The following is a 17904-nucleotide window of genomic DNA, read 5'->3' as shown; positions in this document are numbered from 1 at the left end:
CAAAGCCAGGTCTTCCTATCTTTAAGTATGATCTTTTGTTTACTATGGCATACTATAGCTTCTTAGCCCTTATTATTTTATTCTAAAACATTAAAACCATGAGTCGATTCACTGGTGGAAGAAATACGATCATCAGTGAGATTTAAGATCCCAAATTGTTTACCTGTATTTAAGTAATGAAGACTGAGTCACCTAGAGAAAGTAAAATGAGGTTCAGAATAAAATATAGATCTCTGTATTTGGCTTTTAAAGCCTTTCCCAATTTGTTGCTAAGGTAGGAGGGATGTGAGAAAGATTTTAATCAAAAAGAGATAAAAATAATATGAGTACTTAGATAACTTTTAGATATCTGATGATTTCAATGTGTGAAATATATCTTTTCCTGATGGTGATGAGGATGAGAAGAAGAGGAAGAAGAGGAGGATGATAACCAAATCCTTTGCTTCTCTCTAACAATATAGAATAAAATGAGATTTCATTCATTCTTTGATTTTTTTTTCTGATAACTCCCTAATTTTCAAAATCTCTGTGATCTATTAAGGGGATCCCAAATTTGGACTGTACAGAATGAATCCACCTACTTCAGTTTAGGCCCTTCTTGACCTTTCATTTAGGGATAAAGAAAGTCCTGGGCACCTTTAGGACAATGTCTGAGGACAATAATTTATTATAACTCTTAAAGAACCATATTATGAATCTCACCCACCTCAGGAAATAACCATAGCTTGAATGAGTTCTGAGATACTTAAGAGATTCCAGATAGTTCATGAATGGCAGGTGAGCTTCAAAGAAAGCCTGGCTGGTTAGCTCATAGAGATGGAACACAAAGCTAGGGCTTCCATCCTCCACATTTGGCATTTCAAATTGGCATTTCAAAAGCACTAGTTTGTCCAAATCACTCCTTTGCTCAAGAATTTTCAAGGGATCCCTTTTACTTTTTAGGATAAATTACAAACTCCTAGCACATAGTAGGAAAGTAAATGTTTATTAATGGATTGACTCCAACTTGTTTTTCTATGCTAGTCTCCCATTACTCTTCATCATGGAGGTCAGAATTCATTAAAATTGAACAAAAATGAATTTTATCTTATTTAAAAGAATAAACTGTTAGATCAACCCAAGAAGGGCATTGACAGGTCAGAGGAACATCAGGTTACTGGGTGATACTGTGGACAGAGCATCGGAGACAGGAAGTCAAGCTCGAATATAGCTTCAGACTAGTCTCGACCAGTAGACCTAAGCCAACCATTTAAGTTCAGTTACCTCAATTTTCTTATTTTTGAAATATAGTTAACAATAGTTCCTACATCTCAAGATTATTGTAAGGTTCAAAGGAGATGACATGCATAAAGTGCTTTGCAAACCTTAAAAGGCTCATACATTTTGTTATTATCATTAGATACCCCATAAGAGCTTAATAGGCCACATCACCACTTCTCAATTTGGCTCCTGCCAGAGGGCATGGGTGGTCACATCTCCAACCCTGCAGGGAGCTAAAGAGGGAGTAAGCCTGGATCTTTTATGAGTTTTTTTTTCTCCTTCAAAATCTACTCATGGATACCACAGATAGGTACTAGGAGCTTTGCCAAAGTGCAGTATTCAGTCATCAGACAAGATTGATAAGTTATCCCTAACCCTAATATCCTAGTGGGAAGCTTGGGATTTTTTAAATAGCTCCCTCAAATTCCCAGCTCATTCATTCCCTGGAAACCATGCGAATCTTTGTGACAAGTGCCAACAAATAATTTTCCAACATAATTTCTGCAACCAGAGACACACACAGGGACACTTGGGGAAAAACCAGTAATATCTGTTGTTATCATCCTTCCTTCTTTACCCCTCTCTGAGGACAACTGGCCTCCTTCTCTGACCTTCATCAGAAACAGGGCATCCCTATGGAGATCCATGTCTCCAACTGGAAATCAATTAATGCTATCATCATCATCACCATTGTTATTATTATTATTATTATTATTGCTATTATTCCTGTGGTATAATGAAATGTATATTGGCCTTGGATTCAGGATGCCTAGGTTCAAAGCCATACTCTCCCATCTGATTACTGTGTGACTTTAGGCAAGGCTTTTAAACTTTCTTGAGTCTCAGTTTCCCTCCTTTGTAGCATAAAGAGTTAGATGATCTTACCAATATTACTGCTTTATGTTCTAATGTATTATGTTCTAAGCTTCCTGCTGCCTCTTACATTTTATATTCTAATTTCTTCAGTTCTTATTTTCTAAGATTTCTCACAGTTTGAAGGTCTATTCCAGAGCTCACATTCTTTATTCTAGGAAATCTTCAATGATTATCTTCAATAATCTAAGGTCTTTTTTTTTTTTGTTTGTTTGGAAATTATGTTCTAAATGCCTGTGAACTTTGACATTCTGTTCCCCATATCCTAACATCCTATATCTGAGATATCTTTTAGCTCTACCAATCCATGTTCTAATTAAAGTTCCTATTCATTATGTTCTAAGGTCCATTTCAGCATTGACAGCCAAGTTCTCTTCCAACTCAGACATCCTCTAGTCTGTGATTCTTCCCATCTCTAATATTCTGTAATGGGCTGAGGCTCAAGTTGATGCACTGAGGTCCCAAGCACATGAGGCTAAATAGTAATTGGACCATACTCTATTAATATAGAAGCTTGGAGAAAGAATGGCCCCTGCCCACTCTCTGTTCAAGTCCTGATGTGTTGTATAGGAAATGACGATTTTGGTGGGTGGAGGCAGGGGTGCAGAAAAGGAAGGGGAAGGAGAGACTGCTGGCTGGTGTTTTGACTCAGCTGCTCTTATTGCCATTGCGATGGCTTTTCAGCTCAGATCTCCCTCTGTTAGCTGGCTTCCTGTCGCAGCTGCCCATATTGCTATGGCAATCTTTCTTGCCCATATTGCTATCGCAATCCTTATTCACCTCTTCACTTCAATAAAGATTGAAGATTTTTCCCTTAACCTGAGTTCCTGACTCCAGCTGATTTTAAATATGCAGTCATTACAATATCCCATGTTGTCTAGTCCCCTTTAAACTAAAACCTATGACTTTCTTGTGATCATTTCATTTTTTTAGCATCTAGTGTGAGCAAATGGAATAGGATTATCATATGATTACAATGGAAACTAGTTAAGATATTTGGAAACTGGGATTTGGCTTCTTGACAGAAGGGGTTGTTTTTGCTGTGAAATGTTGTTTTGATGGTATTAAACTTTCTATTGTAACGTGGATCACAGACTCCTACCCAAGGCATTTCTGGTCCAATTCCTCTAGGTTTACGATTATTTTTTTCCACTCCCTAAACTCTGAGATAAAAAATAATCACAAATGATGACTAACACTTACATGGCTTCCTAGTGTCAGGCACTGTGCCAGGTGCTTTACATTACTGTCATTTGATCCTTACAACAACCCTGGGTGATTTCATAGATGTGGAAACTGAGGCAAATAGAGGTTAAGTTCTTATACAGGGTCACGCAGCTAGGAAACATATGAGAATGGATTCAAACTCATTTCTGCCTGACTCCAAGCTCAGCATTCTGTCCACTGTACCACCCAGCTGCTTACAGACAACGAAGAATTTTATTTATACCATACGATCCCCAAACCCAGAAGAGAAAATTACTCCCAGGACCTCTCTACCACATAACTGGTCATACATACATATGGAAATAAACCTATAAATCTAAACATGACATGGTTTACCTTGGAGGCTGGCAGGCATCCAGAGAAGGGCTGGTCTTCTTTTTGAAAACTCAAGTGAAAGTTTTCAATATTGAATTTCTCCTTGGATGTCTCTAGGGCACTCCTGAGAAGCACAATTAGGTTATCATTGGCTTCAGAAGATGAGCTGTGGGATTGAGACATAATAGAAGGGGTGTAAGTAAAAGGTAGAGACATGTGATACAGTTCTGAACGTGTTATCGAAAGGCCTGGCTTTGGGTCCCATCTCTGTCACTCCATGGAAAGCCACTTTCCCTTTCTGAGCCTATTTCCTCCTCTATGAAATGAGAGGAGCACTGTGTGTGTAACTTATGTCAAAGAGTCACTCTTTGTGAACCAATACTGAACCATCTGATATGGTGTAAGAACATCTGAAATTTGTCAAGTGTTGGAAGACTAAATATCTTTGGATATGGAAGTGGCTTTGGATTCAGGAAAACCTGGGCTCATGCAAAGGAGGATGACAGCTAAATTGGGATGGTGGTAACACAGCTGGAGAGAAGGAGCTAGTTGGGAGAAATGTAATGGTAAGAATCACAAGATCTGATAGCTCATTGGACATTAGGCTGAGAAGGAAAAGTCAAAACAGAGGATAAGAGACTGGATGTCATCAACAGAAATGGGAATGTTGGAAGGATGGGCATGAGCTCAGTTTCTAGTTTGGAATTGTTGAATTTGAGATGCTTATGAGTTGCCCAGTAGGTATTTAATGCAAGAACAATATGTTATAAAAAGATAATAGGATAGAACAATGCAGGTTTAGCAGGAATATGTCCAGGGTTTATGCTTGAACCAAGAGGAGATTAATGAGATTAAAAAGCAAGAGAAAGTATATCTACATATATCTACATCTAGACAAATAGATATATAGATAGATAGTAGATCGAAAGAATGGATAGCTAGACAGAAGTAAAGAGAGAGAGAGAGATGGAAGGAGGGAGAAAAGAGAAAGAAAGAAAGAAAGAAAGAAAGAAAGAAAAGAAAGAAAGAAAGAAAGAAAGAAAGAAAGAAAGAAAGAAAAGAAAAAGAAAGAAAAGAAAAAGAAAGAAAAGAAAAAGAAAGAAAGAAAGAAAGAGAAAGAAAAGAAAAGAAAAAAGATTAAAGCAAGAAAGCAAAGAAGGATGAAAGAAAGAAAGAGAAAAGAGGGGAGGAAGGAAGACAGAGAAAGGAAAGAAGGAAGGAAGACAGAAAGGCATAAGGACAGAATGAAAAGTATATGGGGCACAACCCTTTTGAACATCCATCATGAGGAGGGCAGGAAAGTGACAAAGTTGTTGGACAGGCAACATAAACCCTTACAGCAATGGTATTAATAGCTAGCATTAACATAATACTTTAGGGTTGTCATTTGATTCTCCTGACAGTAACACAAGGTTGCCACTATTATTGTCCCCATTTTAACTTAACAGAAGTTAAGAGCCCAAGATCACAGAGTTAATGATTCATTATTTTTCCTCCCCTCCTTTTAGCCTCTCTATTTTTGGCAAACACATCATTCTTCTTTCAGTCTTCCAGGTTTGCCATCAAGATGTTATTTACATTCAACTCTTTACACTCACACTCCATGCCACTACTATCTAACCAATTGCCCAAACTTATCAATCCTAGCCACCTTTCAAATCTGTCCTCTTGTTTCTATTCTTCACAATGTCTGAGGCAGGTTCAAATGCAGGTCTTCCTGACCCCAGGTCTGACAATCCAGACCACCTATGAAGTAGGTCTGTACCTAGCCCCCTACGCATACTGAGTAATTCTGAGACCACCACCACCATCAAGGGAACAAGAGGCAGCTGCATGAAGGAATCCCACTTCCTGTAGCCTGTAGGATTTTCTTAGAAGGCTCAAGTCCAGATGCTTCCTACATCTGGTCTAACTTAGTTGGAGGGGAACTATTGCCATCCCAGCTAACACTGACAATGCTGCAAGTTTCAAACACATCCGGGTCTCTTTGACTGGAGGGTCTCTATAACCCAGAGAAGGCTGTCTCCAGGAATTAATATGTTAACAACAATAACAACCCTCCCCCCAAAAAAAAAACAGCAAACAAACAAACAAAAGCTTTAGATGAACTACTTCTGGATCCCTCTTCCATTCTTCCTGATGTTTGTTTTTGACAGGAAGTTTTTACAAACAGGAACTTTTCTGAAAACCCCAGGACCCTTTTCCTAGGTCCACATACCCAAGACAGACAAATCTACACTATGAAAAAACTGGTGTTGATGGAATGGTAGAAAGGACACTAATCATATGAAGTGGGTTTTGTTCGATTTTCCCCTCTTGCCATTAATCAACTTGGGAACTGTGGGAATATAATTAACATTTGCAACAAATGATGGCCACAGACCCTCTAAAATTGGGCTTTATTGCTTGAAAATAAAGGTATTGAAGACATGGACCCTCCCAGTTCTGACAGTCATGGTCCAGAACTTTGTCTCCAACATCCTGTGCTCTAATATTCTAAGATCTAGGGGCTCTCCATCCTAAAATGCTCAGGTCTAAGGTCCAATGCTGATATTCTGAGCTGTCTGTTCTAAGATCTAATGTTGTTCCTAACTCTCAACTTCTGTGATTCTTCATTCCAATGCCCAATCTAGACATCGGAGTTATTCAGTTAGCTATGAGCTCAGCTATTTGTTGCTCTTCAGGTGTGTTCAACTCTTCATGTCTCCATTTGGAGATGTCTTGGCAAATATATTGGAGCAGTTTGCCATCTCCTTCTCCAGTTCTTTTTACAAATAAGGAAACTGAGACAGAGTGAAGTGACTTGCCCATTAATCAGTGTTCAAGGCTGGATTTGAACTCAGTTCTCCCTGGTTTCAGGTCCAGCAATCCATTCGCCATGCTACCTAGCTGCCCTATGAGCTTATCTATAACCTCACAATTATTTTTCTTGCATCAATTAGATATTTGAGAATGTTTCTGCTTTTACAAAAAAAAAATCAATGCTAAAAGCTTAGTTCCAGTGACCATATGTCCAAGAATCTCACCAGAAGTCTCTCAGGCAATTCAAGTGAAGACTTGGAAGGGTTGCTTCCAGAGGAGCCCATTGAGATTCTCAATGAGATTGCAAGCTCTCAGAGGGCAAGAACTGTCTAACTTTTATATTTTTATCTGGAGCACTTAGCACTGAGATGGTTAATGAATACTTGCTGATTAATTCATTGAGAGTGCTAGGTAAACTCCATTATTAAGTAGTCTATAGAATTACAGGCAGCTAAGGGGTGCTGGGAATAGAAAGCCATGTCTAGAGTCAGGAAAGCCTGAGTTCAAATCTAGCCTTACTAGCTTATACACTAGCTATCTGACCCTGTTTTTTCAATCTCCTCATCTGTAAAATGGGTTAGAGAAGGAAATGGCACTCTATTATCTTAGCCAAAAAAAAAAAAAACACCCCAAATGGAGTAACAAAGAGTGAGATACAATAATAACAAAAACATATAAAAACAATCCTTATGAATCTATCATCAGTCACAGAACAACTTTTATAAAGGATACATATTAAGCTAAATTTTAAGAGAATTGAACTTGGAGTCAGGAAGACCTGGCATCAAATGTCATTTCAGATGCTCACTGTCTTTCCTGACCCCGAACAAGTCACAGAAATGCTTTATGTCTCCTTTTCTTCATATATTAAAATGAAGCCATTAGATTCAATGCCCTCTGGAGTTCCTTCCAGTTTGCAAAGCCTCTGTTTTTTAGAACTAAGCTGGTCCTAAGTAGGACTATTCTACTTACCAAATCTAGTGTTTTTATTAACATGGCAGAAGAAAGCCAATATCTCTAGACAAGAAAGTTTACAGAAAATGCAGTACATGTTTGATTATATACCTATAATCCTGGGGTCATGTAAAATTTCCCAGGTGAAAAGCGGTCCCAAATGGAAAAAGTTTAATACGCCTGGGTCCAGAGGGAGCTAAGGGATGCAGTAGACTATGTGGGAAGTGGAACAGCTAGTTCATAAGGTTCTATTTAACTCTGAAATTCCTTGACTACATAACCATATGCACGAAAGGAGAGGGAAGAATCACCTTGGGCCAAGATCGTTGATTTCCTCCTTTTTTCCTGGGCTATCATCAGCCGGGGGCTCACTCCTTTTAGTTTCATTCAAGGCTGCTAACTTTAAAAACCACAGCAGCTTTTTATAATTGATCTAAAAATGAACATACATTTTTGGTTACATGCAAAAGAAAGAGGTTTGCAGAGGCTGGCAAAATGTCTTTAGAGAACCCATTCATCTACCCATCAGTCCATCATTTTATTGATCCCCAAAGAGGGCTGTCCTGATACTGATTGTTAGTCCAAACTAAAGCAATCCTTGTTCTTTGATATACTATAGAGGAAGACAATACAGCTCACAAACGTAAATAATAAGAGATAGGGCATAGACATGGAATTTCCTTGGGAGCCAGTTTAAGAAACCTCTCTCTAATAATACAGGTCAGAGCCTTTTCTGTCACTTGTAGTTTTAAAGAGAAGCTTCAGCCACAAAAGATGACCCCAAAATAACCATTACGTTGAGAGCAGAGAGAGTGCTAAAGTTCTATTCCCAACAGTTCTTACACTAATGGTCCCAGGTCCATCCCAAAACCCAATCGAAATCCCCACCTGTCCTCTTTTTAAGCAACTGGCCCAATAATTTTGAAGACCTTGGCAGGACTTGACATGCATCCAAATCCCAAGCTACACACTTAATAGCTATGACATCCTAGGCAAGCCATCCCAACAATATTCAGTGCCTTAGCTTCCCCACCTGTAAAATGTTGGACAAGAAGGTCTTCACTTTCCCTCTTAGCTCTAAATCTATGGTGCTATAACAAAAGCTATTCGCAAAGAGACTTCAACATGCCTTTCAAATGTCATCGTTATTAGCATTAAAGAAAATAATAACAAACTTTTAGGTTTCCAAAGCTCATTCCTCCCCACTTTTGTAAGGAAGGTGATACAAACATATGTCCTAAACCTCATTTCAGAGAAGGGAAAAAATGGGACTGATGGAGGTGAAGCTGATTTTCTGAATTTCAAACACTATCTACAGAAAGTCTTCCCTGATTTCCTTGAGCTGGTGATGACCTTTCCTTCTCAGGTTGAACAACTGAAAAACAAAAAAAATTATGTACCAGGGACTCTGTTAAATTGGGAATACAAAGAAGGACAAAAGCATGCTTCCTACCCTGAAGAAACGTGCAATGTGATGGAGGAGACACCATGTAAACAATATAAACTATATAATCAAGGTAGATACAGAATAAAGTGGGGGCATCATTTCAGAAGGAAAGCTCTGGAAAAAAGGACTTGGAAAGCTTGGGAAGGCCAGCTCACTGACCTATACACCTACTTCAAAAAGTGAAAGGTTAATTTTCTCTCCCCACCCCTGCGATCAGAGTAAGCTGGCCATACCAGTTCTGAGTATCTGCTCTGGGTGAACCTCTGGAAAAGGAACTTGACAGTGGGCAGCTGAAGAGGGACCTCATGCTTTACGAGCAGTCGACTCAGTTGGGATTGAAGAAGAAGTCCCGAAGAGATGGGATCCAAGACCTTCAATTCCTTTTCCAGGTTGTCCAGCAAATTTGGACTTGGGGGATGCACCATGAATTCTCTTTCAACCATGGCCAGAAGGGACTCATCTTCACTTGACTTCAGACCAAGACTCTGAGAAAGACAGTGAAAAATAAAAGCACCCCCCACAGATAAATTTTAAAATACTCAGTCCTTGAAAGCATATTTGTATATGTATGTGTGTGTGTGTGTTTGTGTGTGTGTGTGTGTGTTTGTGTATGTATGTATGTGCAAGGATGGGGATTATTTCAGACTTGGAGGACTGGAGGACAGCAAGTAAAAAAATATATATATATATAATTTTTGTGTTCTATATGATTGATCCTTCTCTTTACTGAATGGTGGGTAGAATATCGTCAGTGGTAAAAGAAGCCTCATGAGCTACAGCTGATTACAGACAAGTCTATAGCTCACCAATACCAGCCAACTAGGAGCCATCTGCCTCCACCTCTATTTCCAACTTCTTCTCCAACACACAGTCTGGGATCCAGTGACTCCTGACTATTCCTCACACAAGATACTCCATTTCTTACTTTGAGCATTCTTTCTGGCTGCTCCTCTCCCATGTTCAAATTGCTCCCCCTTTTTCCACTCCAACTATGAACCTCCCTAGCTGCCTTCAAGTCCCAGCTAAAATACCTCCACAAGAAGCTTTAGCCAACCCCTTAATTCTATTGCTCTCTCTCTGTTAATTTCCTAATTGTCCTGAATACAACTTACTTCACACGTATTTGTTTGCTGTTGTATACCCCTTTGCCAGACACTAGGCTAACCATTGGGGGTACAAAAAAAGGCAAGCTCGCCCATGCCTTCTAGGACCTCACTGTCTATATAGACTTTTACTGATCCCTCTAGCTACCAGTGGCTCTCTCCTCAAGAAATTACCTTCTATTTATTTTATATGTATTTAAAAAGAAGGCAGCACTTGTGATGAACTTGGAAGGAAGCTCGGGATTCTAAGGTGAGGGGAGAAAGGCATCTCAACACAGGGCCAGGGCAAAGGTGTAGAGATAGTCTATTAAGTCTGAAGAAGAATAAGGAGAACGGTTACATTAGCCCATAGCCTGAAGGAAACTAATATCCATTAAGTTGGTTCTAGGTTAAGTTTGGCTTCTAGATGAGCTCTTCTATAACAATCCTGAGAGTTCTAAACTTCCTTGGGACAATTCTAGAGGAGATCCGAGTGACTTAGGAATTCTCTGATGTCCTTCTGCACATCATCATTTGGCTGAAATAATGAAAAGGGGTGGAAAGATTTACTATTTGTATCCCTATGTAGTTCTTATATATTGTTTTAAATTTATATTCCCAACATCCTTAGAAATATTGGTAATGTTGGGAAAATGTTATAGAAAGTTATTCCCAATTTAGACAATTATGTGGTGTATCCAAGCTTAGTTGTAGCCTTCTTAGATGGGGGGGGGAGGGAAGAAGGGTGGAAAAGAATAAAGTAAAAAGTGCACAGCCAAGAACGCAAGAAAATCTACAAGGAATCAAAGAAAAGATGGAAAGCTCTGAACAAATTGTATAATATTTATTATATAGTTTTCTTTTTGAAATGGAAATTTCCTGCTTTGTATTTTGCATCCTTTTATGTTCTATGTGCAACAAGACTTTTTTTTTTCTTTTCCCTATTTTGTGTTTAAGTTTAAAATAGATTAACTAAAATTAAAAAAAAAAGATGCCATATGTACTTTTGGTACTATGTGTACTTTTGTGGTAGCCAAACACCGAATATTATTGCATCATAAGAAACAACTAATTAATGGAATTTAAAGAAGCATGGGATGGCAGGGGGCTGCTGAAATTTCAGGTCCAGACAAAATCAGAGCGGTAAGATTTGAATGAACTGATTCAGAACAGTTGAACAAGGAAAATAATATACAAAGTGACTAGAATAGTATAAATAAAAAGATCACTAAAAATAAATGGTGGATTCATGATACATTATACATCATTACTAGTCTTAGCCCCCAAAAGGACATGAAAAATCATCCTCTACGTGAGTGGTAGGGGACAAAGAAGCAGAACGTGACTGTAGCTGCAGCAGTTGGTTTTGCTCAACTAATTTTTATTTTTTTAATAAGACAAGGCCACTTGGGGAGAATGGGTCAAGATAATAAGCAATTTTGCATTTAATACATGCCAGGCAATGTACTAAGTATTGGAGGAACAAAGTGGGGCAAAAATAATCCCTGTTTTTAATGAATTCACAATCTAATGCCAAAGACAGAATGGAAACGAGTATGTATATATATCAGATACATGCAAGATAAGGTGCAAGCATTCTCAAGGAAGGCAATAACATTGAGAGAAAATGGGAAAAGCCCTTAACAGAAGGTAGGATATGAGCTGAGACTAGGAGGATCTAGGAGGAGGATACAAGGATGAGGTTATTTCAGACTCGGACGACAGCAAATAAAAATAGATGGAGTCAGGAGATGAAGTATCTTTTGTAGGAAACAGTAAGAAAGTCATGAATGATAAGGGGGAAAGGGATCAATTTATAAATTCTGGTGATAGCAAAGCCAAAAACTTTTAAAAATCATTTTAAAAATTAAAATAAAGTAAGAAACATGGAGTGGATGATTTTTCAGCTTTAAATTCTAAGTCCCTATGATTTATACCTATTACCTGTATTCTGTACCTTTGTTTTTCTGCTCTCTATCCATAAAATAATCCCACTCGAATATAGATACCTCGAGCCCAACTGGACCATTTCTAGACATGTGTTCCAAGGTCCAATCTTTGGGGCTGGGTTTGGGGAGGCCATGAAGATAGGACAGCGACTGGTCTCCCGAGGGCACCGAGCTACACTGAGCTTTGGCCCATTTTAGAATCTGACAGAGAAAAGACAACAGCAGAAGAAGAGAGGTGAGTTAATTTCTTTTTAAATGCACGCTCTTGTCTACAAACTTGCACTTGTGTTTGGTACTAGTGTGTTTCTTATCTGAGGGCCATTTAATTAGAGGATTCTGGGAATTGAAAGCATCTATACGAGGGAGATCCAAAATCTTTTAGGTCCTAAGAATCATACATTGGAAGCTGGGAAAGTCCTTTGGGGTCAACAGGTCCAATTTTTCAATCAATCGTAAGCTTTGGAGACATGATGGTTTTATGTGGAGTTTTGAGTTCTCTGTCCAAGGTCCTACTCAGTTCCAGCATTCTCCAGTTCAAGGTCCCTGCCAGCTGCGATAGCCTCTGTTGTAAAATTCTACCTAGCCTATGACTCAGTTTATAACTGAGCTAACCAGAGCAAAGCATGATATCTCATGACCAATCATGCTTTCTAAATCACAGGTAGCATTACCGGGACCCTTCAGGAGAAACCACCCACCCTCTGCAGTCTTTATTTGAAGAATTTCAGGGAGTGAGCCCCACCACCCCCATTCCAATGGGGCAATGCTGATTTAGAAAGCCATAAGGGAGTTGGCTTTGGAATGCTTTTCTGTGATTTCTTCACATCTTTAACTCCAGCATGATGGCTTCTCCGGCTTCCCAATAGTGGTAATGAGAGCCCCACAGCCGATACCTTCACCTCCTGTCCCAGACAACTGTGCCTACCATCTGTTGGACCGTCACCAAGCTTGTCTGCAGACGAGGCTAATTAGTGAGTCCCCCCTGCATCACACTGAGGCTGGCTTTGTCTGGGGGTCTGGTGTCAGCCCTGCCAAGCCTTGTGCAAGGACCCCCAGAGCTCAAAAACCTGTTAGGCTCTGTGAGAGGAAGCAGGGAGCTTCTCTCTCAAGCCACAGGACTAGACAACAAGGGGGCATTGCAGAGGGAGCTCTGGGCCCCACAGTCAGGGGGCTCAGGTTCTAGATCTGCTCTGACACTTTCCAGATGTGGGAAGGAGGGTAACTCACTATCCTGACCCTCTACATTTGTAACAACAAGAGGGTGATGCCTTGAAGAAACTCTGTGTTTACTCTCTATCCTGTTCAACTACAACAGCAATAATCTTTATTTCCTGAACTCTGTCATCCTTTTACATATTTTCTCACCTTTGTCTGGGTTGACATATAATTTCTCTCACCCCTTAACAGGGACCTTGATTGAAAGGCTGCTTCAGACACTTAATAGCTACATGATCCTGAGTCTTATAATCTCTCTGAACCTCTGTTTCCTCGACAATACATTGGGTACAATAATCGTACCTTCTTCCTAGGCATATTGTGAGGAACAAATGAAATCGTGCTTCTTCCCTTGGAGGATAAGTGGTGCTTTAATCCCCCGGATCCCTCTCTGAGTCTTGGTTTCCTCATCTATGAAATGATGCCTATATTACCCAACTCACAGAGCTTCTCTGAAAGCATCACTTGGTCAATCTCAAAGCACCCTGCAAATGGAAACAATTATGATGGTGAGAGGATTGTGCTAGCTATTTATTCAGGGGCAAGATAAAAAAAATAAGATAAAATAATCATTAGATTGTAAGCTCCTTGAAGGCAAGACTATTTCACTTTTGTTTTTTCTTTATCCCCAGGATCTAGTAGGGTGCCTAGTATATAATAGGCACTCCATAAAGTCTTATTGATTGATTTAGTAATTGAATTGTCACAAATGTCCCATCTAATCCCATTGGATAGTTAAAAGCCTTAACCTAGAATTCAGCATCCTTGGGCTCTAACTTTTTATCTTCTATTCATCAGCTGAGTATAATGTCTATCAGGTTCTGTAACACCTAGTTTCATCATTTGTAAAGTAATAATAAGAATTTGCAATATACTTCTATAATGCTTAAAGTTTGCAAAGCATTATAAAAATATTACCTTATTTGATTCTCACAACAAATCTACATGGTTAAAAACTATTAATATTCCCATTTTACAGATGGGAAAACTGAGGCAGACATAGGTTGAATTACTTGCCCAGGATCACACAGCAAAGAAGGATTTGATACCGAAATGAACTCAGAGATCTTCCTGCCTCTAAGTCCAGGACTCTATCCACTGTTCTGGAATGATTGCTCATGCCTCTAATAGCTCTGAATTTCTATTTTCTGTGAGTAAAGAGAGAGAATGAGGCTAGATTGGACGCTCTTTGGTGAATCCACATTGCTGTGCAAACTGAGCTTCTCTAAGGATCATGTGATCTCTCTTTCATGTGACAACTTTCCTACACTTTGTCAGAGCTTTCCATCTTCCTTTCTTCACCCAAGCCTGCAGCATCTGGTATTACTTCGAGGTAGAGTTTACATAGGTGCTAACCAAGCCCCATTTTGATCAGATTTGAGATCAGACATAACTGAGGTACTGGGGCATTATTCTGAACTGTTTGCTCATTTATTTTCTGATGCTAAGATGGATTATTAAAACTAAAGCCCATAAGCAGCCATTTGCTCCCAAATCTAGAGGCTTGAGGAAGTCACATTTTCTTTTACTATACATTTTCAAGAAATTTAGCAGTCCTGTTTTAAGGCAGTCCTAAGACATAGAAGACATAGAGTTCAGAATTCAAAGGGAACCCCAAAGTCACTCAGTTTTACCTCACCAATATGAAGATTAAAAAATCCACAATAGTGAATGATTGTGACTTGCCTATTAGAACTGACTCTTCTTGAGTATAGGAATAATTTTTTGCCTTTCTTTGTATGAACAGCACTTGGGAGAGTACCCGGCATACAGTAAGTGCTTAATAAATGCTAATTGTCTGACTAGCTGCCCATATAGCTCAGAAACAGATTTTTCATTTTACTTGTTAATTCTCTCTAAAGTTTTATCATCTCTGAACAATGATGCACAAAGGAAAGAACACTAGGTTTGGATGTTAGAGGCTGTGAGTTCCAATGCTGGTTCTGGCAGTAGAAGCTGGCCTGATTATAGTGCTGAACCTGGGCTAAGCGATGAGCTTTAAGTGTGGAAAAGACTACCCTATGGAAAAGAGATTGGACTTTTTTTTTTTTTTTTGCCAATTGTTATCTATGCACCCTTAGGCAAGCCAATTAACCTCCCCAGAATTTTGTGAAGTGACCAAGTGTGTTAGAAAAATCCCTGACAGTGGAGCCAGAGGATCTGTATTCAAATCAACCCTTTTGCATTCACCATCTGTGTAACTGGATCTCCCTGGCCATCAGTTTCCTTTTCTGTAAAATGAGAGGTCGGACTTGTTGGCCTCTGAGCTCCTTTCTTGCTCTCTACCATGACCCTGTGCTTTTTTCTGTGGGATCTCAGGGAGACACCCTTTGTCTCTAGGCCTCGATCCCATTGATAAAAATCATGGTATAGATTCCTAGCTCTAAACTGATGGGGTTGTTTTCCTGCTCTGAATTTATGTTCCTTTGATCTGAGGGAGTCACTTGGCCTCCTTATGCCTACAAAATGAAACTATTGCATTAGGTTTTCTCTAAGTCTATCTTAGCTTTAAATCCTGTGATCCCACAAGTGAATCCGGATGTATATATTTCCATGGCCATCTCATCATTTTCCTTTATCAAAGATTCAAGAACAAGTCCAAAGGCAATCACTGTTCTAAATACTCACACTGCTGCCTGCTCCTAGGAGAGTAGATTTGTCTTCTTCCTTTCCACCTTTATTCTGCTCTCTGGAACCAGGGTGGAACTTGACTTTGGGATCAGCAAGACTGTTGAGAGCTGGCAGATTTTCCCCAAATTGCCTTCCATGATGGGGTACCAATGGCCCTAGCTCAGGCTGAGCTTTAGTTGTTGTGTTCTCTTTCACCTGCCTGAAAGAAGACAATACTGGTATTAAGTGTTTAAAGAGGAAGAGGAAGTATATAGTGCCCTGAAGAACACAGTGGAAGCATCATCAACTATCAGAAGTATCAAGGGACATGGGGGTCCTCCTGAAATAATAATTGTTGTTTGCTCTGTGGACTATTTAATTAGAAGTCACAGTACTATTTTCTCACATTGCATTTTTCATTTTGTAAAAAAGAAAGAAAAAGGAAGGAGAGGATGGAAGGAAGGAAGAGAAGGAGGGAGGAAGGGAGGGAGGAAGAAAGGAAGGAAGGAAGGAGAAGGAAGAAAGGAAGGAAGGAAGGAGAAAGAAGGAAGGAAGGAAGGAAGGAGGAAGGAAGGAAGGAAGGAAGGAAGGAAGGAAGGAAGGAAGGAAGGAAGGAGGGAAGGAAGAAGAAAAGGAAGGAAGGAGAAGGAAGAAAGGAAGGAAGGAGAAAGAAGGAAGGAAGGAAGGAAGGAAGGAAGGAAGGAAGAAGGAAGGAAGGAAGGAAGGAAGGAAGGAAAGGAAGGAGGGAAGGAAGAAAAGGAAGGAGGGAAGGAAGGAAGGGAAGGAGGGAAGGGAGGAAGGGAAGGAAGGAAGAGAGGAAGGGAGGAAGGAAGGGAGGGAGGGAGGAAGGAAGGAAGGAAGAGGAGGAAAGGAAGAAAGACACAAATCTTTTTACCTGTTTCTTGTCATTTCCAGTAAGGTATCAGTCAACATAGATTTCTAAAGAGGAATCATATTTCTTCATTAAAAGTAAAACCCTAGAAGTTATTTGCAATCTTTGTAACTGGAGAGGGGGGGAAGTTAAGACAGATGACTGATACTTGGCCCTTTCCCCAGCTCTCCTTTCTTATTATTTTCCAAGCTGTGTATTTCCCTGAGACATCCTCTCCTCAGGCTGACATGAGAAGGGAAGAGTATCCCTTGAGCCCAAAGTTGCCTTCCCCTTATTAGAAAGACCAGGGTAAGTAAAAGTAAAAGTTTGGATCTCTTCTTTATAAGGGGTGCCACCCTTTAATAATTTCTATAAACCTTTGTACATTCTAAGGAGTTCACCTAGAAATAACCCAATGAGGTAAGTGGAACAAATATTATTATTCGTGCTTTATAGGTGAGAGAACATTTCACTGTTCTAATGACTTCCTCCCGTTAACACAGCAAGGAAGGGAATGGAACCCAGATCTTTTGACTTAAAGTCTGATAATCTTTCCACTGCCCTGAACCTCATAAACAGAATTCATACCAGGCCGCACTCACATAATTCACTAACGCATACAATAGTTGACTTGTAAACCTCGAGGTGCTATGTAAATATGAAGTATTAGAATAATAATTATTCTTATTATTAACTGTTATATATCATAGTTTCATTTCAAATTCAGAAATTCTATCAGTAAACCAAAACCAGACCATTACTCTCTTTATAGGAAAAGTGTATTCTGGGAAAGTTGGCTGTAAAATGAATTTCTGTAAATTGAATATAACTGCTACTCATTAAAAAGACCAAAATATATATTCTCATTATAACACCTTGGTCCCAAGACATTTTTTAAAGCATACTTAAAAACATAAGCTAACCTTTTTAAAATAACAAAAAAAATCATTTTCAGATTTTAAAACATTATTGAAAATGAATCACATGAACTTAAACAATGCGACACCTTTAAGTCAACTAATCAATCCACAAGCATTTAATAAGTTCATTTAGGGCTAGATTCTTTTGTTTTTGCCAGACTGATTTTCCTTCTATTTAGAACTGAGAGTGGCTCTCCATGGCTCAGAAATCCCCATTGATTCCCTCTTGCTTGCTGAATCAACCCTAAACAAGTATTCAAAGCTCTTCACAGAGGCAGGAACTTGAACCCAGGAATACCAAATGTGTGCTGTACAGAATAGAAACCAAGTCAGGAAAATTTGAATTTCAGTCCAGCTTCACTTATATGCTCATTTACTC

The 17904-nt window shown here is 39.3% G+C and overlaps 1 protein-coding gene across 2 annotated transcripts in view; it reads right to left on the bottom strand.

The window, feature by feature from the left end:
• Positions 1-17904, bottom strand: part of C4H1orf87 (chromosome 4 C1orf87 homolog) — a 60546-nt gene that overhangs the window by 32677 nt on the left and 9965 nt on the right. For both annotated transcript variants that reach the window (XM_051999567.1, XM_051999566.1), the window contains exons 2-5: positions 15753-15954; positions 9112-9363; positions 7743-7864; positions 3697-3841 (exon numbers count right to left, since the gene is read on the bottom strand). In XM_051999567.1, the coding sequence (XP_051855527.1) occupies positions 3697-3841; positions 7743-7864; positions 9112-9363; positions 15753-15954 (721 nt within the window). The remainder of the gene's footprint in view (positions 1-3696; positions 3842-7742; positions 7865-9111; positions 9364-15752; positions 15955-17904) is intronic.

Source organism: Antechinus flavipes, chromosome 4 (genome assembly GCF_016432865.1).
Source record: "Antechinus flavipes isolate AdamAnt ecotype Samford, QLD, Australia chromosome 4, AdamAnt_v2, whole genome shotgun sequence".
Classification (NCBI taxonomy): domain Eukaryota; kingdom Metazoa; phylum Chordata; class Mammalia; order Dasyuromorphia; family Dasyuridae; genus Antechinus; species Antechinus flavipes.
This window is presented reverse-complemented; position numbering and strand designations above follow the sequence as displayed.